This window comes from Gymnoscopelus microlampas, assembly GCF_963454915.1.
Source record: "Gymnoscopelus microlampas genome assembly, chromosome: 5".
Taxonomy (NCBI): Eukaryota; Metazoa; Chordata; class Actinopteri; order Myctophiformes; family Myctophidae; genus Gymnoscopelus; species Gymnoscopelus microlampas.
In genome coordinates this window covers 41,640,575-41,667,135 of record NC_139942.1, presented here as the reverse complement: position 1 = coordinate 41,667,135, position 26,561 = coordinate 41,640,575, and the positions used below count along the sequence as shown (strand labels likewise).

General features: G+C 42.2%; 2 protein-coding genes across 2 annotated transcripts; both read right to left on the bottom strand.

Annotated features, from left to right (window-relative positions):
• Positions 1-13,802, bottom strand: LOC311045109 (uncharacterized protein; the record flags this gene model as incomplete). The annotated part of the gene is made up of 5 exons (XM_084056919.1): positions 1-63; positions 1,860-2,045; positions 3,647-3,838; positions 10,973-11,639; positions 13,396-13,802. The coding sequence occupies 5 exons, from the start codon at positions 13,800-13,802 to the stop codon at positions 1-3; spliced, it is 1,515 nt and encodes a 504-aa protein (XP_083913045.1).
• A 1,806-nt stretch (positions 13,803-15,608) lies between these two features.
• On the bottom strand, positions 15,609-23,920 carry LOC311045108 (P2Y purinoceptor 12-like; the record flags this gene model as incomplete). Its single annotated transcript, XM_084056918.1, has 6 exons — positions 23,790-23,920; positions 22,444-22,645; positions 21,975-22,361; positions 21,072-21,510; positions 17,487-17,555; positions 15,609-15,673 (listed from the first exon to the last, which is right to left on the bottom strand). Exons 2-6 carry the CDS (start codon positions 22,624-22,626, stop codon positions 15,609-15,611), a joined length of 1,143 nt encoding a protein of 380 aa, XP_083913044.1. The 5' UTR covers positions 22,627-22,645; positions 23,790-23,920.
• Positions 23,921-26,561: the final 2,641 nt, after the last annotated feature.

Sequence of the window (26,561 nt, the reverse complement as noted above, 5' to 3'; positions counted from 1 at the left end):
TCAAGTGGACGTGCGGGGGACGAGAGTAGAGCACAATGATGGAAAGAGGGACAGGTTGTGTAACTGAGACAGCATGAAATTCAAATGAGGAAAGAGAAACATGAGAAAGAATACAAGGGGGTGCCCCACGGAGCGCATATCTCTGCCTGGCCAGGTGGCCTACCCAGGGCTGTGTAAGAGGCATAGTGTGACATTGCAGGGATGATGTGTGGCATGGATTCAAGTAACTGTACTTTACTAGGCATAGGTGTATATATGTTGACAGTGTAATGTATCATTAGAGCGTAAAGCTGTCAGCCTATATGATGCCGTCATTATTTGAGCTACAGCGTGGCGAAATAAATGCAACCGCTTGTGGTTGACCCTATGGGTCAAAGTGAAATCACTTTGGGCTCTGTGTAAAGGCCCTCACCCAAGGCCCTCACCCAAGTACTGTATGATTCAAATTGGGGGTCATTTGAACAATGCATTCAAATCTAGCAATTTGTGTGAGCTTAGGACAAAGTCTGTAGGAGTGGCAAAAGGTGTGTTTTGAAGAAATTGCATAATGTTAGGCTGAAATAGGCATTGCCTATATACAGTATATGGAGAGTTACTTCATGAATCAAGGAATACAGGGGAAAATACATTTTGAATGTATGACCTACACTGTATGGTCAGGGGCACTATGAGGCCAATTTGAAAAATAAGGAGTATCAGGGGAGGGAAGAGAGCAGAGTATTGTGTGAGAGTACAGTAGAATATTTTGTGAACTATGCCTCTTGAGAGCGTGCCAGCAGCAAACATAAGACAAACGTGGAAGTAACTATGCCTCTTGAGAGCGTGCCAGCAGCAAACATAAGACAAACGTGGAAGAGAAGCCACTAAATGTAGTAAGTAGCATGCTAGGTACTGTACCATGCCACTGGAAAAGCTGCTGCCCGGATCTACAAGCCTTACACATATAGTTTCACAACAAAGAAGGGAAAAAAAGTGCTGAAACCACAAAATCATTGGCAGAGCCTACATGTAACATGCATAGTTGTTTCAGAACAATGGATAGCGCCACCATTGTTTCAGAACCATGGACAGTGCTTTTAGGCTGTGTGTGGCCGTTTCAGAACCATGGATAGTGCTAGGCTGTGTGTAGGCCTACTGTAGTCATTCACTTGAAACTTTGTTGCAATATCGCAGATATTTCGGGGCAGTTTCGGGTTGTTGTTGCAATACTTGATATAGTGGGCTGTGTGTGTGTGTGTGTGTGTGTGTGTGTGTGTGTGTGTGTGTGTGTGTGTGTGTGCGCGTGTGCGTGTGCGTGTGCGTGCGCGTGCGGGCGTGCGTGTCTAAATGCTGGACCACTTAATGAGCAGTCTCTAAAAGACTTGAGTGGCAAAACAAAACTGACCACTTAAGCCCCATTTTTTTTTTTTATGAAAAATGAAATGCCCACGGATCACCAGTTTGACACCCATGTTCTATATTGTCTGAATCAACTTTGTTTGTGTTCGTTAGTCAGGATGAGCATTATATATCATTTATAGCATTATATATCATTATAAAAGAGTAACTTGTAAGTCAATGAGGAGCATATTTTGAATTATCAATTGCTAATCAATGGAGCAATAACTTTAGATTTATTTTCCACCTTTGGAGCTACATCATGGCAAGGTAACTACACAACCCAAACTTCTACCAAAGTGGTCTTGCCCTTTAAGGCTAAAAGGATAACACAAAAAAAGCCCTGGGGACTTGTTTCCATTGTGTTCCTATGTATTCAATTCATCAACATAGCATAAGAATAACACAATAATACATGTCATCAACAAATAATATGAAAATATGCAACACTCGGGGGGTGGCAATTGCCATCTGGTCTGTACCTGTACTTGACAGTGGAGGCAGTGAGCCAGATTGTGATGGATGTGAAGCGGGGACTCGATGTTGGCCATGTAGAACTGGATCATCATTCTCTGTGGCAGGTTGAATTTCTTCAACTGCCGCAGGAAGAACTTCCTCTGCTGGGCCCTCTTGGTGATGGAGGTGATGTTCTCCTCCCACTTGTGGTCCTGTGAAATGATTGTTCCCAGGAATTAGAATGACTCCAGTTTAGTCACACAGGGCTCTTTCTGAAGTCTACTATGACCTCTACAGTCTTAGCTTAAAGGAGCACTTCACCCATTTATAACCCTATCTTCACATAATTGATCCTCACTAATGCTCATTATGAGATGGCACCATTTCTGTCTGTGGACACTTCAGAAACCTGCCTGTCAGAGACATCATCAATGGGGATTCCAAGCTAACAGAAACTACAGCCTTTCTCTTCCTGGAAAGTTAACATGCTGAAATAGCAGACTTTGTTCTTGCATTAATAACTATACAAAATAAAAGTTTGAAATCTTGTTTGAAATGACCTGCATACCGATGATGTCATGCTCTGTAAAGCAACTTTGAGCTGCATTTCATGTCATGAAAGGTGCTATACAAAAAGTGTATTATTATTATTATTATTATTATTATTATTATTATTAGTGAGGACCAATTATATGAAGATAGGTTGAAAATGGGTGAAGTGCTCCTTTAAGCTTGTTCTGCCCACACCAGGAAGCCAGGTGGCCATCCTCCCATCTGTAGGCAGACTTGTCTCCATTGGAGATTAAGCTCCCAAGCTTTGGAATGACCCCCACCCGACCTCAGTCAGGACCGCAGATTCTCTCTTCAGACTGCACCTCCCCCCTACACTCCTTATTTCCTTGTATCACTACTTATTGCCTAATTCAATACATGTTAGTTATGCTATGCAGATGTATGTTGGTTACTTGATTCACATGTGCTATGTATTGTAAGTTATTTTGTTTTTTATTTTTAATTGGTTTGATGTTTACCTGCTATCCTAGTGACTTTAGTTTGTAGCACTTACAGTATTTTATTGACTGTTTACCCAGTTGTTCGACGACTACGATTCATACCATTTACTGCAATCTTGCATTTTGTAAGTCGTTCTGGATAGGAGTGTCTGCTAAATGCTTCCATTTTCAATTGAGTATCAGTGAGGGTTGTGACGTCCACGCATTTCAGGAGCATGACTGATTGGTGCCTGGATGTGCAGTTGTTGGTGTACAGAGAGAATAGCAGGGGGAGTGTGTAAGACACGGCAGTGCTCCAGTGCTGGTGGACCAGGTGGTCAGGACATGTTTACCCAGCCACACGTATGGCTTCCTGTCTGTTAGGACGGTGGTTTTCGAAGTGGGGAATCAGGCAGTGAAGACATATGAATAACAACACAGATATAAAAAAAAATCCACTAAAAGCAAGAGAGGAAAAAATAGGTCATGAGCTGTTCTTTAAAGCTATCCACAGAGGCTGCCTGTCTTAGGTGTGATGGGAGTTTATTCCAAGCCGTCGCCCTGTAGAAACAATGCTGCTTCACCGTGTTTTTTATTCGCCATTTTAGGCACTTTGAGCAGGTCAGTACTAGAAGACCTGAGGGGGCGGTTTGGGACACAATAGGCATGCAATCAAAGAGGTATAAAGGTGCCAGACCAATGAGTGGTTTACAAACAAGTAAAATAATCAAAAAAATCTATCCTAAAAACAACCGCGAGCTAATGTAGTGATGCTAAAACTGGAGTAATATGTTCTCATAGACCAGGGCCCAGAGGAATACCTCGACACATAGACCAGGGCCCATAGGAATACCACGACACATAGACCAGGGCCCAGAGGAATACCTTGACACATAGACCAGGGCCCAGAGGGATACCTCGACACATAGACCAGGGCCTGAAGGCATACCTTGACACGTAGACCAGGGCCCAGAGGGATACCTCGACACATAGACCAGGGCCTGAAGGAATACCTTGACACATAGACCAGAGCCCAGAGGGATAACTTGACACATAGACCAGGGCCAGTCAGAATCAGAATCAATGTTTATTGTCACATCACATGTCTTAGTTGTGCAGGCCCATCAATGCAGTTAAAAGATGGATAGAGAATTCGAGCATAGAAGAGATAAAGCGCATAAAATATAATCAATCTGTATAATAAATTAAGGGACTGCATGTAGTCAACATGCATAATAAATAAAGAGTCATGCAATGTATGTAAAGGAGAGTCCATTTAAAACACAGTTCAGGTCAGTCTGTGCAGTGGCAACAGGCTTAGCTCTTATTCAGCAGTCTAATTGCTGCTAGATAGAAACTGTTCAGGAGTCTGGTGTTCTAGCTCCTAATGCTCCTGTACAGTGATCTTCTGATAGCAGATGGCCTCTCTATCGACTAAGCTACAGTCTCTGACACCTCTAGCTGTCAGAGGGGTTTCAAGCAGGGCCCAAATGCAGGACAAAGTAGGCAGAATGCAGGGGGGTAAACCAAGTTTTAATTATTCTATACACAGGACCATCTCAGACACGGGTACAGGCAGAATACACAGGGTAGTTACCGAACAAACAGGGTAACGAACAGGTTCAGACAGTCTAACATAACCGGATGATCAAACATAGACTAAACAGAGAGCAGGACTTATACAGCACACACACACACACACACACACACACACACACACACACACACACACACACACACACACACACACACACACACACACACACACACACACACACACACACACACACACACACACACACACACACACACACACACACACCCACACACACACACAGGCTATCAAGATAAGTGAACACAATGCACAATCAACACCGGTGTAACACATGATGGGAGGGTCACGTGATGTAAACAAAAGCACATGATGAATGAAGAGAAGACAAGAAAGAGCATCATAACACCTGTGGAGAAATGCAGGGGAAAGCAAAATAAAAACACAAGGATAGAGAAAGCAGAACAACCGCACAACGGCACAAGAACATAACATGGCAGGAGCTGAGGGATAGACACATATCGTTACAGGCGGATGAAGTACCACTCCCTGTTGACTGTGTCATCTACAGAGGCCCAGTAAGCAAACTGTAGGAGGTATAGAGGCGGGTGGCTGATGGACTATACATCACGTAACATGGGTGTCCACTGAGGTCAAGGTGACTTGTCTGTAGTCATTAAGGACTGTGATTCATTTTTGGAAACAGGGATGATGATGGATTCCTTGCATTCAACCAGAGAGGCCATTAAATATGTCAGTTGTCAGGTGGTCAGCACAGTATTTCAGTGTAGAGGGGGAGACAGCCTTGTTCAGCCGCCTTGCATGGATTCTGCCTTTTGAGGCCATGGCACTCCAAGTGGGCTTGCAAGAATTAACGGTCACAAATGGAGACTGATCTGATCGCTTTGAATGATGTAGATATACATCTCTCTGAGATGGAGAGAGGTGTGATGGAAGGGGTGGGTAGGGTGGCTGCAGGGCGTGTTGTCTCTGTTCGGGCTGGGGAGTTGACAGGCGATGTGTTGGGGTGGAGCTCCTGTGTGGGTGGGTCATCCAATGTCAAGACTGAACTGAAGGTTATCCATAATGTGGGGGGTTTTGGTCTTGGAGTTGGTGATCTGAGGATGAGTCGTTGGCTGAGAACTGGTGTTCCAACAAGGTTCCGCCTTCCAAGGTTCCAAACGTATATTAACACCTCCTGTATGTAATGACATCAATTGGAGATTCATTCATTTTTCCCCACAAAATCATGGCTTACCATGATTTTGAAATGCATAAAAGTCATCCAGTTCTCATGACATTCAAAGTATCTATAATTGATCTATCACCAATGAGCTACAGTACACTTGCACAGTTCTCTGGAAATCCGTTTGAGAGAAAGCCTGTATTTCTTGGGACAACACCCACTTATGCAGACCAAACAGCAACCAAACTGTATGTGGACTTGTTAGTAATTGAGCTAAGAAAGCCAATGAAGAACATGAAAGGTCAGCAACCCAATTGAGCAACACAGGCTGCACTGTTACTCTGTGGCACATGAGTTGAATAGTGTTTCTGAGGAAATGGTGCCACATGGAAACTATTATGTTCTGAAGAACTACAATATAAACTCACTGCCAATTATGGTTGGCAGCTTTAGAAAACAGAATGAGAACGGAAGGCAGCTCTCAAAGTGCCCGTGGAGCATAATCTGCCGACTTAATTAAGTCTCGTCAGGACATCTGAGCTAGCTAGCGACTAATGCTGTGTGAAAGGATCGTAGCCTGGCTCAATGACATAGATAAGTGCGCTCATTAGCCACAAAAGCCGGTGTCGGCTATTACTACACGCTGCATGGCATGCTCCACACAGTACAAGGAAGGAACGCTCCGGTCTATCAATAGAATGGGTAATAGTACTGTCGTACATTGTCGTCGTGAGGGGGGGGGGCTGCTTAGGGGACTTAAGCATGGCATATATTGTGCCAAGCCTCTTACTTTCATTTCTTTATTTAAAAAATCATCTATTACTCAGGAGAGAGTGAAACAAAGATTATGCTGATTATACCAGGATTATGGGTGATGTGGTATTAAGTCTGAAGATTATGGCTGATGTGGTATTTAGTCTGAAGACTATGACAGCACTGCTGGCTCATAGTGTTTGTCTCGACTCGCCCTCATTTGCTCCCAATGTGTACATGTACTGATCCATCACTCACATAGCAGCTCCACAGCAGTTGCAGTTTGGCAGGAGGGAGTCCAGGCCACATTGACAAACTTTACATGATCATTATTTATGGTGAGAATAGTGCCCCGTGCCAAACAGGACAATGTGGTATTGCAGGTGAAAGTGCTTTATAAGCCAGAGAGAAGTTAGTTGGAGGCTTGATTTAGGCTCAAACCTTTTGAAAAACGTTTGAGGGACATAAACAACATGATATCAAATATATATATATTTTTTTTAATTCATGGTGTAGATCCTTTAAGATTCAATAGTTTTCCTCAACACAATATATGCGTGTCATTTCCTTTAGTTAATCCCAGAGTGCTTCAGATTGATCAAAATTCACAAGACCTTCTGCAGGGGAGGATGCCCCCAGACCCCCCCCCTCCCCTACAGTAGCGACACGTCTCATCTTAAACAATGCTAGAAATGCCCCATTGAAGGAGGTTACAGGGTCAAGAGGTAACCACTATCCACTATAAACTTCTGATTGACTGTGCTGAAACGGAAGTCTGTGGTTGGTCAATTCATATGTCTGTCAAGCATTTTTGTTGTCCTAGGTGGTGGTCCTTAACTACTTTTAAATAGTAGTAGTAGTAGTAGTGTCCCAGACGTTCGATATCGATCTAATTGTGTGGCCACTGCGAGACTAATTGATGGCTGACCATGAGATGATACCAGAAAGATCATAGAATAAATGTTATTCTTTCTTCGCTAAAGGTCTTGATTGTTGACAGAATTGTTGAATTATTATCTGTGTACAGACTGCACACTGTAGGTCATCTTAATAGTGCTGATAACTCTGTGTGTGTGCGTGTGTGCGTGCACGTGTGTGTGTGTGTGTGTGTGTGTGTGTGTGTGTGTGTGTGTGTGTGTGTGTGTGTGTGTGTGTGTGTGTGTGTGTGTGTGTGTGTGTGTGTGTGTGTGTGTGTGTGTGTGTGTGTGTGTGTGAGGCCATCCATCTCCATTTACACCATTGCAAAACAAACTCATTATCTAATCTTCCAATTCACTTCAAACAAAACCTCCCAATGAATGTCAATCCCTGCTTTGCCCAAGTTTCAAATATGAATAGCCCCAGAACAACAAAAAATCCAATTACTTGTTGAAAGTCAATTTGTCAAAGAAAGCCCTCGGTCACTGTAAATACATGGCATGCCCTTTACTCTGTCATATTAAACCAGCCCGGATACAGATGGGCTGCACTTGTTAAGATGCAATTTCCCCATTCACCGGGTGATGTATTCCCTTTGTCAGAGATCCATTTAATAAGCATTTCTGTGCAAGGTTAGTGGTAGAATCATGAATTTAGATACCAGTGGTCTGGCATGTTTATTTCATGACTATGACTCAAGGTATACTTGACATTACTGCTGACCATTTTCTAAAGCTTACCATGGTTTGTTTGACTTTTGAGGAAGTAATTGGATTCCATTCATTTCAGTACGGTATAAAAATCAACTTGCAGAGACAGACTTGAATGTTACAGTAATACAATATAACTAGCACATTGTCTCTGTCGGGTGGATTATGTTACTTTTCAGGATTCAAAAAAATAATAAATAGCAGAAGTAGCAGATCTACAGGCTCAAAACACGTCGTAACTTTTGTAGCTTGTAGCTTTAACCATATACAGAAAACTCCTAATAACAGGTTAACTAGATCAACAACGTTATTTTTAAGTATTTATTAACTGTAAAATACATAAATACATTTCCGTTACATTTTCGGTGCCTACGTATGGAATAAAAATAATGTTTAATAGTGTTTAGAGAAGTTGTCAATGAACACATTTAAAGATTATATCAAAAATAACTTGAAAAAGTTACACAGTATTTGTTAGAAGTTACACAGTATTACTTTAAAATGAACCATATTTGTCATCAAGCCTATGCTTGTTTTGACTGTCCTCATCTGCCTGCCTGGTATGTGTGTGTTCTTAATCTGTATGTTACTTTGTCTCTCTAGTCCTACTGTGCTGATGGTTACAGCATTTCTCTCGTCTCATTACTTGCCTAACTGTGTCTTATCTGCTAATGCTTATGTCTTAAGCGTAAGTGTTGTAATCGCTCTTATACTGGCTTTTAAATGCTTGCATGCTTTTATGGCTTTCTTTCTGTTTATGGACATTTTAACATCTGGTCAAGGACTTTGTTTGAAAATGAGCTGTCTCGCTAAGACTGGCACATTTACAGTGATGTTGTAAAACCAAATATCCGCCTAACCCTTTTGTAACCCTTTTTTGTTACCCTTTTTCACCGGTGCCAATTTTCCAAGTGATCCTGGGCGCTACACTCCCCCCACCAGCCTAGGGAGCCCAGGGCCGAGCTCATGCCTCCTTCAATGCATGAGAGCCAACTGACCATCTTGTCACCTGACAGGGGGGAGTTTCCCCATAGGACGTAGCGCGTGAAAGGAACACGTTATTCCAACCAGTTCCCTTCTCCTCCATCAGGCGCCCCGGCTGTCATGGGGGAGGCGGTATAGCGACCAGGATTACTACATGTTTTTGTGAGGGTATTGACTACCCTAGGAGACACGGGGAGAACATGCAAACTCCACACGTGTTTTCTGCTTGTAGATCTTCTTCTGTACTATATGTTCTTCTTCTGTACTACAGGTCTGGTCACCCAGAACAGGGTGACCAGACCTGATGACCAGTGCTGACTTAGAACAGAAGAAAACATGAACAAATGCAAATTTTAAACGAAATCCATTAACATGAAACTGGTCTGTGTTTAGATATGATATGGCCAAACCTACAGTATGACTAGACAATGACATATTGATATTGATACTGGTATAGTCCTTTAAAAAGAGAGAGATGTGGATTCACTATAGTGTAATATGGTCTAGTAAAGTGGTTTCGAGGCTGTATTTCTTGTGGTAATTCACTGGATGCCATGTCATAAAAAAGCCCTAAAGAGACTTAGTGGTTTGGTTGTGTAAAACGCTCCGTGGGGAATTGGATTTCTGTTGGCCTGGATGGGTGTTGTCTGTCACTGTGGGGCCAGCAGCAGCCTCCTACAGTAAGTGGAAATGAGCTGTGGGGTCGGGGTTCAGATCTCAGGAGGAGGAACATGTTCTAAAGCACACTTTTGGCTCTTTTTTGACTACAAAGGGTAACCCAGCCTCCATTAGCTGAAACCCTGCAGAACCCGTGAAGTTCTGTGATGTTTTCTGTTTACATTTCCATTCTATCCAGAACCACACCTTAAGTAGGAATTTAATACACAGGACCACAATGGAAACAAGCCCTTAGGGATTTTTTTGTTATCCTTTCAGCATCATTGTAATCGCACCACTGTACCATTTGCAAACTGCTAATTAAGTATTCAATCAATACGTCATAAAAACAAACTCGTTAAAAAAAGCGAGGATATAGCAGATCTACAAGCTCACTATGTATCGCGATGCAACGCATTGTGAGCTTGTAGAGAAATATAAAAGATGTTTGGAGGTACTAACTACAGTAAGTTGGCCCACTGGAAGCTTGCGCAATAAATGTGGCGCTGATCAGTCCAGCAGTTTGTGAGATTAGCTCCGGACAAACAGACAGATTTATAGACTAGCCTCCTTACAGAGCCATGCTGTAAAAAGAGCAAGTGACTTGCTGACACTGTAGACACAGAAAGAAAAAATAATGGAAATCTTGATGTGCACTCACGCAGAGAAGTGACACCATTACCATTATTTATGAGCAATATTTCAGCAAGATTGGTCTTCCTTTAAGTTCTTACACTGATGCATCATGCTGATACAGGCACGCTCAAGCGACCCAGAAATGTTGTTAAGGTGTTAAAATGTCATTGTGATTCCAGGCACGCACTTTCTTACACTATCAGCCAGCCAACTCACCCTCATGTAACCTGTCGGCGCCAAGAATGTGAGTTGCTTAGAGACTCTGGCTTGACGATCAGAAACATAAGCAGCTGGCTTCAGTTTTATTGCACATGATACATCCCATTTTATGACGCACTGTCATCTGTCTGAGAGCCTAGCTCACACACTTCCCCTAGAGAGGTCGCTATGTATAGAGCAGAGAGGTTGTGTGTGGTCTGAACAATGTGTCGAAGCAAACACAATCTGTTCTGTTATTTTTAGGTGATAGACTGTATATTGTGCAATATTGTGACAATGTATGTATTTGTTGTGCTTACTTTTACTACAAATTACTATACATATACTATACATATATATTACACACACACACACACACACACACACACACACACACACACACACACACACACACACACACACACACACACACACGTACAGTACAGTACAGTATATATATTGTGTCTGTGTGCGCTTGTTAATTTCACTGAGTCAACCTATGGTTGAAGGTCTGGTGAGTAAATGAGTTCTCAGTAATTAGGGGATGTGGTACTTGTGGTAGGTGTGGGGGTGGTGCGGGCGCTATACGCCAACCCTGTGGTTTGCTCCCCCGGTGGAAGGATGACGGCAGTAGGGCACGGAGCTGACGGACGGCCGGCCGTGACAGGAGGAAGTAAAGGGGTGGGTTCCAGCACGGAGCCAGGCACACCAACAAAATGGCAGACAGGGACGCCACCTCCCACAGCAATGACACCTCTGTCTCCATGTCCTCATCCGTTGCAGGGCAGGTGGGCGACGAAGACAGCGGTGACCCTGTTGAACTAAAGACTGAGGACACCGCACTCACTGGTCTGCTGATGGGAGAGGCCGCTGAGCTAACATGAGGTGACATGACATTAACGAACTCAAGAGCATAATAGGGCAGCCAGCTAATTGCGAATACCAGTGTTGAGCCAATTAGCAGAGCGGTGGCTTTCTTGTTACGGCGGTCGGCCGCCAGCGTCCCTCTGCTGCAGTGGAGGTGGGTGACGATGAGGCCACAGTTGATTGCGATACAGAGGAGAGGGGCAACATAGTAGACCAGGAAGGCAGGGACCAGGAATCCCAGCCATTGGCCGCGGTCTACAGACCATGTACAACCACCGTCAAAGTGGATGTAGGTGACCTTAGGTAAAGCCATGGTCACAGAGACCAGCCAGATTACAGCCACTGCGACTGCACTGAAAGACAGAAAGAGAGAGAGAGAGAGAGAATTTGTGCTTCAGATCAAATGATTGCCTTCTGTTATATAATATTGTGTGAATTTATAGTATATCTCACCTAAAGCTGCACTATGTAACTTTCCTCTTTGCACCCAGTTTGACATTTTTACAATTGAGCTAATAGAGCCTGTCTGCTTGCTCAGGAGATAAATTGAATCTTGGCCATCAGGTCAAACTTTGTGTCAGATCCTGTGTCTAGGTGAGACATGACCTTTGACACGATCTAAATGGCTCAATAGAAGAGCAGGGAGACAAAATACAACCACCCCAATTGTATATAGTTATTGTATTAACATACTCTATACAGATTGGACAAAATGAAGTTTCATTCATAAAAGAAAGTGACATAGAGCCGCTTTAAATGAATTCAAATAAATATGTTTGCTTTTGAAAAAACTGAATTATTTGGTCATGGACTCGATTGGAATTAAATTTCTTCTGGTTTTGCGAGAAGAGGTCTCGAATTCTCTTCGGTCTTGGTCTGGTCTCACACCCCCTCTGTCTGGTTATTTACTTTAGGTGGTCTTGAATACAGCACCACTCAAAAGATCTGTCTTGAATGTCATATCATTTGCACCACAAAGGGTTGCCTCTCAACAAAAAAAGTCCCCTATAGCACAAACACTCCCACTGGCTGCCATCCGCTCACATTGCATTGTTAAGTAGTCAAGAGCTAGTGCCAGTCAGCTCAGCTATGGCTGATCATAGCTGTGACCTAAAAATAGCTTGAAATAAATGAACTTTATTTATATGCAAATTGGGCATAGACATGGACTGATTTGTTTCTGAATGAAGGTCATGCATCTTTTATCGGTACCAGTAGAAAGGCAGAGACATGGACACTGCCATACCACAGTATCAAATGTAGAATGAAACTGTTTCCGTAGCCACGTCATCAGGCTGCTGAACAGCCTGTCACTGTCAGCCATACTCGTAAGTGAGATTTCTTTTGCGTGCACTCAACGAAAATAGCAGATTTATAAGCCACTTTATGAGCTTGTAAATCGGCTATTTGTGATGAGCGTAGTCTAGCATAGTCTATCAGGCATTACATGCTCCATTGGTCCATTAGATTCAAATTCTCATTTTATAAAGTGAGAACTGCTAGATATGTATTTTATTTGCCCAAGACACTGAGGAATTCTGCCTTTATTACACACTATATATTGATATTTGCTTTGAGATTTTTACTCATATTCTTATTCTTATTTAAAAAGAAACTGCCACTTGTTTGTAGCTTGCATTTAAAAATGCTACCCACTCTTTTGTGGGTAACAGTTGAGATGCGTTGGAAGAGATCAGAGTGGTGAGTGAGTTTTATGTACTGTACACACAAACAAACAGGAAATGGCTCCTATACAAGCCAAACTTTAGAGTGCCATGATTTTTACCATGAATGCTTTAATGGCCCACGGCCATGGCTACTGTACTTGGCCGTGGGCTTTTGATTGCCTGCACAAATCTTTGTTAAATTCTACAGCCCCAGTAAGATGCTTTTTATTTGTATATTTCAGGACAATCCAACTGAAATGTTTTTATTGCACCACTTTCACTCACAGTTGTAATTACAGTAGTAGAATGAATTCGGAGTCTGAGTTAAGACGTCCCAAATCTTTTCTTTTCTTTACTTTTCTGCTTGCATTAGGAACCATTTCCATGGAAGTCCTACACGTTGCATGCTTTTGACAATGGCCTCTCTGGTTGGCTTACGTACACTTGTGTCGGACTGGCTGGCGCTCTTGCTGGTGGCATGACAATACGATACCTCAGCACCGACAGCGCAGCTAAGCTGAAAATGTCCACCCCTGCCGTGAGCGATGTCATGAAGCCGAGAAGGACGCAGATCCCACCGCCCAGCTCCCAATTCAGTGAGCTGGCGCTCAGAAGCACACAGGGCAGGGTGAGCAGGGCGCCCAGGTCAGCCAGGCTGAGGTTGAGGAGCAGAATGGAGCTGGGCTTGGAGCGGCGCCGGGGATTCCTCATCAGGACCAACCACATGAGGAGATGACCTCCGACCCCGACCAGCAGAGACAGCACGCTGACCAGCGGCAGCACCACTTTGAAGGAGATGGTAGTGTTTGTTGACACCGTGTTGAAGAGCAGGTTGACTATGGCAGGCATGGTGGAGCAAATGTTCTGAAGACAATGTTAAGTGTTGTCAGCGTTAAGAAAGGATGCGCAAATAAAACATATAGACAAGGATATCTCTTAGCAGGTGGGAAAGATTGTTGACAAAAGAGCACGATATTATATTATACCACTATACTGTATATTATCTTAACATTCTGTATTCGGTATAATTGTTATACTATCTTACACTATTATATTTATTATTGTTGTTATTGCTACTACTTGTATTTGTTTGTGTCACCCTCTCTGTCTATCCCTCTGTCTCTCCTTCTCTCTCCCCGTCCCCCCGACACGGGCGAGGCAGATGGCCACCCACCCTAGAGCCTGGGACCTGGGTCTGCCTGATGTTTCTTCCAGTTAAGGGGTAGTTTTTTGTTGTATATTGTTTGGAGTAAATCAGCACTTTATGTAAGTAGTTTTCCAGAACAGGCTTGACAGAACATCAACATAACTGTACAGCAATAACACCAACACAGCATACTGAACTCAACTACACAGGTCTGAAGCCATGCAGCATATAGGACGCACGTAAAGAACCCGGCATGCACTACTGTTAATAAAAAATATAGCATGAGAAGACTATGATTGAGAAGCCATGTGTACCTGCCTCATTATTTTTCCTGTTTTCTCAGCTTCTCTGTCTTCTGCCTATAGTGCAATAGCCTATTAGTTTGCCTTTTATCTGTAACCTGAAATTCACCAGGGTTGCTCTGTGTGTTCAGAGTTTGACTGACAAGCCAGGTGGGAGTTAAGGCCAGGGGTACATTTGTTTTGATCCCTGTACCCCAAGCTCTTACTAAACAAGAATACACAACTAAAGTTCAGCTGTCCTATTGATCCGTTTTTGTGTAGCTGTGTCAAGTGAACACTCACTACACAGTAAAACACTGAATGTTGATTTAACTCTGATGCTCTCAGAGTTAAATTAACAATCAGAGCTTGTTCTCCCCTTACTAACGGGAGTTTATTATGTTGTTGTATGCAATCTGAAAGAAAATAATAACGCTTTACACTTCGTGGTGCAGGCCTACTCTATTATTACATGCCTCAGAAACAAAAATCAAAACCACGGTCTCTAGAGCAGCCACAGTGGAGTGCACAGAGATCAATAAGCATTTACAAAAAGGCTTCTGAAGGACAGCCTTCAATGGTGCTAGCTAGAAACACAACAATGAAAAATCAAAGCAGAACACACCACAAAAGCCTCACCCAGAAGTGGAGGAGAAAACAAGTAGGGGACTTTCAATCAAGCTGCACCAATTATGCAATCAAATCAACTTTGACGTGTGCAGGCCAACCAACTCGCATAACCTGCAACAAAAGAGGAGAATTGAGATGAGACGTTTACTGTCAGTGTTGCAATTAGAGCTGAAGGCCTCATGCATCACTTTTTTTCCGCCTGAACAATATGCCTGAATCATTTAACATATAAATTGTTATTAGAGGTTGCACAAACATTTATATTGGGCACAGTGCCTCTGTGTGTGTGTGTGTGTGTGTGTGTGTGTGTGTGTGTGTGTGTGCGTGCGTGCGTGCGTGCGTGCGTGCGTGCGTGCGTGCGTGCGTGCTAAATGGAAAGAAATTGAGAATGGCTTTGGCTTGTTAATTCACAAATGCTATGTTTTGTTTGAAGAATTAATCGTGTGCCATTAAAAGAACACTGAATCATTTTGCTGATTACAGCACAGAACTTTAAAAAAAAAAGAATGCAAATCTAAAACTCTAATAAACTAAAACACAAATCTAAAATCCACTATCATTTAAGAGTCGGGATTTCTCGGGTATTTCTTGTATCTCTCAGTTCGGCATCTTGGGATGTCCAGTGTGTTTGTGTTCTTGTTTGGCGACCAGAGATCTCCTTCCTGAGAGTGGGTAGCCAATTTCGGAAGTTGGACTTATACAGCTTCCTGGCAAAGTCGAGACACAGTTGAGTGTGCCTCTCTGCTAGGGTGCACAACATTGCAGCCTCAAAATCCATTATCAGAGATCCTTGAGCTGAAATTGAGGCATGGACATTATGCTCAGGGAAGGTAAATTAAGTCAGCACACTGCACTGTAGCTCCAAAAGCAGTTTATTATGAGCATTGTGTTTGAAGGAAATATAACCACTAAGTAGCCGTCGAGCCATGCGTGTGTCATTGAAAAATATTGAAAGCTGACAGAGTGGGCCTTCAAAGCGTTATGCTCTGCTTTCATGTCAATTACACCCTTAATCAAGTAGCAGCAAATTAATGAATAAGAATTTAGATTCCAAGGCATGTTAAGCGAACTAAGCAGCCACTCCATGGCCACTGGGAGGCCCCCAAGCAACTACTGTACTTCTCAAAACATGACAGTGCTTTTCATTTTGCAGAAGTCCTGTTGAATACATTTTTCTTTAGTAAATGCAATCTGCAGAAATATTAAACTAAAAAACAAACATATTATTTTTGAATAGCCAACATATAAATGGATAAAGTGGTTAAAAATAATTGTGAAGCTGTATTAACTACTTTTACTGGGGACCCCCTGGAACCCACTTTGAGAACCACTGCGCTAAGTGATGGCAGAACACTCTTATATTTTTTGCAAAAGTAGACACTACTATAGGCAGGCTATCGGAAAGGTATTTTTTTATTTCTAAAAAGGAATGTTAAATACATAGAGGAGTAAACTAGTAAATGACTGTCTTGAATTAATCATTGTGACTGTATGATGCACACTACTGACCATAAGTTACTGTTTTATCTGGTAGCTGGCATCAAAGAGAGACATGAAAACATACACATTAAGCAGCCTACACTATATGACTTTTACAATGAAAGCTGTTTAAAACATGTGAACTGTCAACTTTTGCCACCCCTTGTCATTTGCTGAAAATAATGTCAAAACGTTGAATCAAAATTAATTGGGTCTCATTAAGTAACAGATGCTGCTTAGGGTCCCAAAAAGGCTTGGGCCGGCCCTGATCAAAGGTGGAGAAAATGTTATGAAAGATGAAGAAATACTAAGGAAAATGTTATGAAATATGAAGAATTTAACACACATTGAGCTCTAATTGAACTAACATGCTGTAGATGGTCATGCATTGTGAGTTACTTTCGATATAGCCACTTTGATTCCTTCTCTTCATGTTGTGGATGTTCAAGTCTGCGACAGAGCAGTTCCTGGTGTTTTGCCGAATAACGCAGAATATTTCATCTATCACTTAAAAGACACAGGCACAAAAGATGATGCTTTTACTTTTTGCAGTATGTATTTGCAGATATTTCTTTCTCATAGCTTAACAGAATATTTGTCTTGGGCCCCAGGCAAGGGAAATATCTCTCTCTCTTACAATAGGTTAAAAATCTGATTCTATCATCATGAGTGAAATTTGTGTTCATCTAAACTTACTGGTATTTTTGCTTTTGACTGGATCCAAAAGTATTTGCAATTGCCTTTTCTTGCTTGTTTTACACTACTCACACCAGGTTACCAGATAGCTGGCTTTGCCATTGAAATGGAAAATATCAAAAAGCAAATCATTCTACTGTGGCACTGCATGTTAACTTGGACAGACAAAGTAAGAACATTGTTTGGTGTGGAACAAATTGAAAGTGAAATGGTCAGAGAGCATCAGTGTCTAAAACAGAGGATAGTACTCCAATCCTGCTGAGAGGGAGATGTAATTTGTCAGGTGTGCGTTACACTTACCGCTCAGTAGCTTGAGACTGGGCTGCTCCGGGACAAAAGCCATCCATCCATTCACCGTCCACTCGTCTGCTACATAAAGAGAGGAAGAGAGAGGTCACACACCTGTGTCCCTCCATATGTGCTCACCCTCTCAAACTCCCAGCATTCACTCTTCACCATCCATGCGAACACACACGCACGCGCGCGCGCACACACACACACACACACACACACACACACACACACACACACACACACACACACACACACACACACACACACACACACACACACACACACACACACACACACACACACACACACACACACACACACACACACACACACACACACTCTGACCGTTTCTCCCTCTGTTATCGCTCTCTCTCATACACACACACAGTGCAAAATAATGTGTCGAGGTGCCAAGTCAAGGGATGTCTGTGTTCATAATTCATGTAATCCTCCAGGCCAGTCAGTCTAGTTTACAGTAATTGGCTCCGTATCTACTGGCCACATCAATAAGAATGTCAGGAAATTGAGCCACGGCGTGTCTGCCTGTCTTCATTGTAGACCTCTAGACCCAATAATTCACTTCCTCCCTCTGGCCTTGTTGTGTATCTAGACAGACATCTGAAATATGTTCAACCAGTTCTAGACCTCAATCCCCACCTCAAACACTGATATGATTATGGCCCGTTACAGTCAGCACACACACACACACACGCACGCACGCACGCACGCACGCACGCACGCATGTGTGCGTGTATAAAGCAACATACGTTTTTCAGAAAACTCTTACAGTGGTTCTAGAAAAATAGCAGATATACAAGCTCACAGCGCATCACTTTGTGTGTTTGAACATTTTTTGACTTTTTTAACACATATCTTCTCTTTTTGGACAAAACCTGGCACAAAACATTTTCAGATGGGGGTGTACGGCCAAATACATATCAATTTGGGGGTCCTTGACATGAATAAGTTTGAGAACTACTCATTTAGAAGGCATTTGTAGAATTGGCCTCAGGTCTTAATGGTTTAATGAAAGTCACTTGTTAGGGAAACAAACAGTTAGCTCTAGCTGGTCCATAGCGCTAGAAGGAGAACTCCTTCTAACGCTATGGACCAGAGCTAGCAAGCAGTACTGGGGTTGAGGTGGAGAGCAACGGGCAGAATAAAATGACAAAGTAAAGAGGAATGAAAGAAAACGTGTGGAGGGATGACTTTCATAACCAACGCCTGGCTGAAAGGTTTCGTGTCAGAGCAGCCTTTTTGGATCATTTGGATGAAGACAAGCTGAATAGAGCCCTTTAGAGAACACAGTGGCAGCTGTGTGTCAGTGGAGATGTCCGAGTCATGTTGACTCAAACCCAAGAGGTGTGTGTGTGTGTGTGTGTGTGTGTGTGTGTGTGTGTGTGTGTGTGTGTGTGTGTGTGTGTGTGTGTGTGTGTGTGTGTGTGTGTGTGTGTGTGTGTGTGTGTGTGTGTGTGTGTAGCTTTGGAGCAGTGTATGGAGCCGAAGGAATCCATCAAGTGGATGGCTGTGTCAGGTTAGTCATTACCTTTTTAAGGAGGAGGAACATGTCCTTTGGAAAACGGAGGCAAGCAGGTTGATGGATTTCATTTACGTCCCCACTGGTCATCTCCTAGGTTACCACTAAACAGTAAAATCCCCCATAAAAGGAGTACTTCAGCCATTTTAAACCTATGTTCATTTAACTGGGCCTCACTAATGCTCATTATAAGATGGTACCATTTCTGTCTACTCACTCACAGAGGAGGGCCGTGGACAAATTCAGAAACCTGCCTACCAGTGACATCATTGGTAGTTTGGTAATTTCAAAGAAGTTAAACTTTTTTTTTTTTGTATTATTAATGCTAACTTTTCAGCATGCTAACTCTCCAGGAAGAGAAAGAATGTAGTTTCTATTGTCTTGGAATCCCCATCCATGATGTCATTTAGGCAGGTTTCTGAACTGTCCATTGCCCAGTCCAATGAGACACAGAGTGAATCGACATGAATTGCCATAATAAGCATTAGTAAGGACCAATTATATGAAGATTTTAAAAAGGGTGAAGTGCCCCCAACCACATGAACTCTGCTCTTTTTTCCCTCTACACCAAACCGCTTTGCCAAAAATTGCTGATCTACAAGCCCACAACGCCTCGCAGATCTGCTATTTTCGGTCAATGTTCCCCTTAGAATAAGTATAATATGTATAATAGGGGCTCCACACATCAGAGATAAATGCAGTAGGGCTGAACTTTGACAGTATTAAGTGACAGGGTTTTGGGGCATGTTATGGCAACTTGAGCGTGTTCATCACATTTGCTTCTGTTGTTTGCCTTTCTTGCAGGATCACAGCAGTATTGGTAAAATCAAGGGTTTTGACCAAGGGTCAATTGCGCCCTCATGAGGCTATATAAACACACTTCATATAGATTTACTTCTTTGGCCTGCTGGCAAAATGTGATCATATGGCTAAACATCATGTTTGGGGGGGGGGAGGTCATTTTATTCCAAGAATAAATAAGTTTGCCTCGTGTTATGGCTCACAAAGCTTCACCCAGTTACAATAAACAAGAGAAACAAAAAGCAAAAGATTGTGGCATAACAACCCAAATCCATAAAGAAATTACAAGACATGTTAACGTTAGCAGTGGCTTCAGATTTCATACATTACTTTATTAATTAAAAACACTATTAAAAAACATCCAGACTCAGTACATTATGTCTCTCAAAAGAGAAGATACAGGTAGGCAAACAGATGGAAGACAAGGCGGCTGTGGATGCCATAAGATTGTACCAGTTTAACCACTTTCAACCCGGTGACCCTATTTTTGGCATATCATTATTGTCGAAATATTTTCAAACAATTTCAAAAATGTTTTGATAGATCTCACAAGAGTGTGTTGCTCACACAGCAGCAAATGTCTGTTTTTTTTTTTATGTCAGAACATTCTGAACATACGGCAGTGGCATTTGCTGCAGTGCTATGGGGCAAAGGAATCAGTCATAATTTGTATTGTATTTTATGCATGGATTCTTCTCCATTAGAAGAGAATCCATGACACTGCTTTTGATAGCCCCCTCTGGTCATTCATTTTGTATCACTGGTGAGGATATGTTTTATCCCTGCTTCTTCTTGTCTTTTTTTCTCCTCCTTTTTTTAAATAGCTAAAACAGCTGAACTAGAAGCTCACAATGCGCCACGTAGCTATTTTCTTGCTATTAAGCCCTATATAGAAAATGCCATGTGACGTGTTGTGAGCTTGTAGACACCACTTGACAACACTTTGCACTTGCCAAGCGTTGTGTGCTTGGCAAAGAGATGTGTTGAGGGTAACAAGGCGGGGAACATATATAGACCCCTGAGGGACCCCGGTCAGTGAAGTATATAGGGTTTAAGTGGTTAAATCAGCTTAAGGCAATGTTTTTTTATATCGTCTAGCAAAATGTTTAACAAATTAATTCAAGTCCACACACTGCATTGCACACATGTAGCAGTAAATATGTCACATCACACTAGCGATGGAGCTCTAATATTGCAAATATTGCAAGCCATAATGATGAACCTCTGACCCTTTTAGACTACACTCTAACAACCTTTCCTATCACACACTGTGACATCTCTGCATTGAAGATGTGTGTCAGTCAGTAATGCCTTGTTGGAAGGGGCTTTACGGCTGAGTGTGTCCGTCAGTAGTCTCCGGAACATCTTGCACAGGAATATGTAGATGAGTGGATCCAGACACACGTTCATGGCTGACAGCCACAAGGTGGTTTCCTTGGCGATGTAGATGGCGTTCTCTACTCTGCAGTCGTTTGCTGCATTTCGGGTTTGGCTCAGTGTGTAGGGAACTAGGACAAAGTGGAAGGGGGCAAAGCAGATGAAAAACACTGCTACCACCAAAAACACCTTTGCTTTGGTTCTGCGACTGGGGGATTCGGAGCTGCTCCTGGAGGCTTTGTATGACTTGAACATCTTCCTGCTGATGAAGGTGTAGCAGACCACCATCAGAGCAAACGTGCCCCAGAAAATCACCTGGACACAATCAATATAAAGCACAATAAAGCGTGAGTATCCTGCTATAGCCTTGCTAACTCCTGAGACTGTCCATTGTGCAGAAATCCTCCTTTTGGCTGAGTGGAAGTGACATGTGCCACGTCATTGTCAAGTACTAGTAATAGCCTATTCCATTCACCACGACTTGCCAATTGAACTGGGACAGCACACTTGTTGACGTGTGACTTTCGATGCCACCGGCTGCTCATCACAGGCACTCGCTTTGCATAGTGACTCGCTCTCTGATAACGAGGCCTTGAGGCTTGTTAGGCGTGCCTGCCTTCTTGTTGTAAAATAATGTATTTGTTGTAAAAAATTACAATAATATTAATAATACAATAGAGTGCAAGTAACAAATTAACAAGGCTACTTCTTAGTAATACAATATATCACAGCAGTTGGATTTAGACAATTCCAGTGTAAGGTTTAGATGTGTGGCCTACCTGACAGAAGTATTTGGATCCCTCATACCAGATCATACCAAACTTGCTTCTTCTTGGGGGTTCGCATGTCAGTTTGCCTCCAGGGAGTGGCTTGGTAGGCAGGATGATGTTTGCCAACACTAGAAATAACATCACCACCCAGACAGTTGCACTCAGCATCCGACCAACCCTGACCTTCTGTAGTGCATACTTCCCAAATGGACGGACTATCTTCAGGTAGCGGTCTAGACTGATGAGGCCCATGAAAAGAATGTTGACGTACATGGAGAAGTAGAATAGAACAGCCGAGTATTGACAGTGGAAGACACGCAGGTGCCCGGAGCCCACACCTGCAAAACCCAGCACCCTCACAGGGATGGTCAGAGTCATGAGCATGTCAGCCACCACCTATTGGAAAAGGACCATATTAATCACTTTTTTCTGCACTGCCACTGACAAATATATCTCCAGCACAAATCCCTCCACTCACCATGTTTTTTAGATAGACCACAAATGTGGAGGAAGTGGGGATGTTGTAGAAGATCCATGATGCCAGGCTGTTCAGCGACAGGGCCACTAGAAAGACCACACTATATAGACAGGCGAAAACCACAGCAATCACTCTGGTATCTAGATCACAATCTGTGGAGTTATTGGATATTGTGGTGTTCATCTTCACAACCTTGCTGGACCTTGAGAGTAGAAAGGAGAGAGATGATGGAATGAAAAAAGGGTTAATAGAGAGAGAGTACTAAACTTACAGTGCAAGAGAGAAAACACTGTAAATGCATGATGGATGGATAAATACATATGTTACAACAATAAAGAGTTGTACTTTGTTAGACTTATCTTAATAAGTATTTGGTATTAGTTGCCGTCTCTGACCAAAAAGTAATAACATTGGGCCTCCTTCACCAATTATATTCTTCATACCGTGTCTTTTTTAAATTCTTCATGATAAAATTCCTCTAGTCTAGTCAGATTCATACACCAGAATTGTTTGCATCTGTGTTCTCACCAATCCCAATTAGCATCCTAATTAGGTGGGTGGGTATGGGACTGGCTTCAACTCACTGGGAATATTTAGGTTGGATTTTAGACCCGTTGAGAACTAATGATAACAATTGCAGTTTGCACTTGAGCTTTTTACAATTTAGGTAGTTTAGATCTTATACAATGATTTTATTAAGCAGCTTAGTTTTAACATATAACACTTTTGACATTGAGTCTTGAACGTGGTATTCCTGAGACTGTAGCTGCTGTGTTGGTTTTTAGCGCACAATGAATTTCACGTGCCTTTTACTTGTAAATGGTATCGTTGACAATAAAGTTGAACCTTGAACCTTGATATTGTAATTTAAATCCTATGATATTATACAACTTATTTTGTGCAAACATGTCAGCACTCAAATGTGCATAAATGTGCTCTTGAGTGTGCGTAGATTCTGTAACAGCTAAGAAAATAAATTGCAGCTAAGAAAACATTGATGAATGTCACAATCTTTGTGAAAACTGCTTAAGTGGGTCTTAAGATGACATTTCTTCTTTTCGGTTGGTGAATGAGGCCCATTGCTACCTTCAAGGACGGCCTACTTTAAAATAAATAAATACAATAGCTATTTAAATTACATGTTTACATAGTAACAGTAACACAGGGTAAATAACATTGTAGACCAGTGCGGAACCATTTTGGGGCCAGTATCCAGGTCCCATACCACCCCCAACAAGTTTATTCTCTGAAGATTAATGTTGATTTATTATTCAGTGTTTCTCATATAATTTGAAAGGCATCTCACTGAATGACAAATAACAGATTTTATATTAAACTGCACTTACAAATGGGTGGTCTCTGGAGCTGTCTTGTCACAATCCCAATGACTGTGTCAGTCTTCCTTTCAGAGACCCTTTCTGAGCGTCCTGTGGTTTGTTCTGCACTGTGCCAGACCACCTGCCACAGCAGTGGCTGTTGATGGATGACGGGGGGAATAGGCTTTTGTGTGCACAGTGCACATGGCAGATGAACACCAAATGTGGGTCCTCCTCCACCTCTAATATGCTACTTGAGCAAGTAGACTACTGTACATCACAGGAAGCTTGGTTTTGATGAAAAAGGTGAAACCCCTGCAGTATTTACAGCAGGGCTAATCTCACAGATCATTTCATAGCTTTCACATGCCACAAAAACTGGAAATGAAAAAAGGATGTGGAACATATACTTGCCAGACAGCTCTGCTCTTGAAATTGCGATTCTTATACTATACTGCTCAAAGAAATGTAGGGAACACTTTGATCCCTTAATTTTTTTGAGTTTTCATGAAATGATTTGAGGATCATACAGAAAGACAAAACTGTGATTATAGGCAATTAGTAGTTGATTATGCATTGCATATATAGCCCACCAGCATGTACGTAGTGACATCAATATGTTAAGAACAAAACAATGTATTTATTTGAGTGTGAACAGTTGTAGTATTGCTTTAAAGTACGTTATTAAACTTGCATGGTCGTTTAGAGCAGGTACTCTGGGGAGGGGTGAGAAGAGAGGCACTAGAGTAGAATGGGCACCAGGAAGACTGGGCAATAGGAAGAGGGACACTAGGGAAATGTGGGCATCCGGAAGAGTGGGCACTTTCGGGGAAGAAGAGTGGGAGTTTTTTCTTTAACTTTGGCAGTTGCTGGATGGCTGTTATTTACATCATGTTGTCACACAGACATCTTGATAACTGACAGTCTGATAGGAGTAGACAAGACAGTGGAAATGCTGTATTTATGCAGGTGTTGTGAACTTGTAGATTGGCTATCCCACTCTCACACACACACACACACACACACACACACACACACACACACACACACACACACACACACACACACACACACACACACACACACACACACACACACACACACACACACACACACACACACACACACACACACACACACACACACACATTTTATGGAGTGGATTTCCTTGCAACAGCCTAATTAATATGAAGGGTGCAGTGGGGATTATTAGCCTACAATCACGTGTCCAGGGTTTGGCGAACAATAGATCAAGCAATCTGAGACACCATCATTGGTAAGGATTGCTCCTTCCCCACAAAACAATGGAAAGCACACCTTTAATGATGATAATGTGCTCATTCACAGGTGATCTAGCTATTCAATGCCAGGTGGCCATTAGCACGTTTGATCACAGCATTTGTATATGCAAATACATTGAAAGAATGAGCATGAATGGAACAATCAGGAACTACTGAAACATTGTCTTATGTGCTGTTATATGTGTTAATGTGTGAAGCCAATGCAAGGACGTCATGTCACACAAGTTTCCTCATGAGAGCTCAGAGCTGCTCTTACTATTTCAGCCCCCAAACCAGGAACACGTTCGCGCGCACACATATGAGCATAGTCGTTATTACAGGCATTGTTCATGTTTTCTGATTATTCTGGAGAATTATTGGTTAGGTGAGCATGTACAGTACACGAACATAACATGATAAACGTCTATGCAACCAATGAAAACAATTATTGGCAAAAACTACAGCGGACTACTGAGCGTGTGACAGCACAGGAATAAAGTCACAGGCAGTGCACCAGTGCCCAGTCTTCCTGGTGCCCACCCCCCCCCCCCCCCCCCCCCAAAGTACCCATTCTTCAGAGTCCACACATTGCCCTAGTGTCAACTCTTCCTAGTGCCTGCTTTTCCTGGTGCCAACTCTTCCCCAAAAATGGTGCCCAGATTTCCCTATAGTGCCCAACTTTCCTGTATTCTTTTCAACAGGTGGTCCGTGGACCACTGGTGACCTACGATGACGCGTCAATATTGTCAGTTACTGGGAAGTCGGAGGTCAAGAAATTCCACAGAAAAGGGAGTTCGAATCTCAAGAAGGAAGTGCCTGATTGAGTCATCATTATAAGGAAATGTGCCTATATAATAGCATGTGTCTGCTCACTCATACATACAGTAGGATACAAATCAGTATATCAGTTAACACAAGTTTAATGGAAGGTTGGATAAAGTAAGAGAATGGAATATGGGTATCAGTGGGATAGGAATAGATCATATTTCAGTTAAATAATGCTTGATATCATTTGTTGCACGTAGTACCATGCAACAAATTAAATCAAACCCTTAACAGTCAGTCATTATTTAATTTCAAGACTATTAGTCAAATTCACCACACCTATTCATTCAAATATATTTGATGTACTTCTGAAATATTATTTAAGCATATTTTAATACACATTTAATACACATATTAAGCATATTTTAATACACAAGGTATTTTTTTATTTACACTTTAAAACATTTTCCCATGGACCACCTGCAGGCCTAATTATGCCATGGACCACTAGTAGTCTCGTCGACCATTGGTTGAGAAACATGGGATACATAGCAAGTGTTAATAAAGCCCTAATCTTACCCCCTATCCCCATGATTCTTAGTCAGGGTGGTGGTCCCTGGTTCACCATCAGTTGAAAACCCCTGATTTAGAGGGAAAAGAGAAGGAATGTCACAATTCAGATTAGATACATGTACAGTACCATTTATTTGATTGTATCAATTTGTGTTGTCTTATTTAAATCGAAGCAGGGAAACAA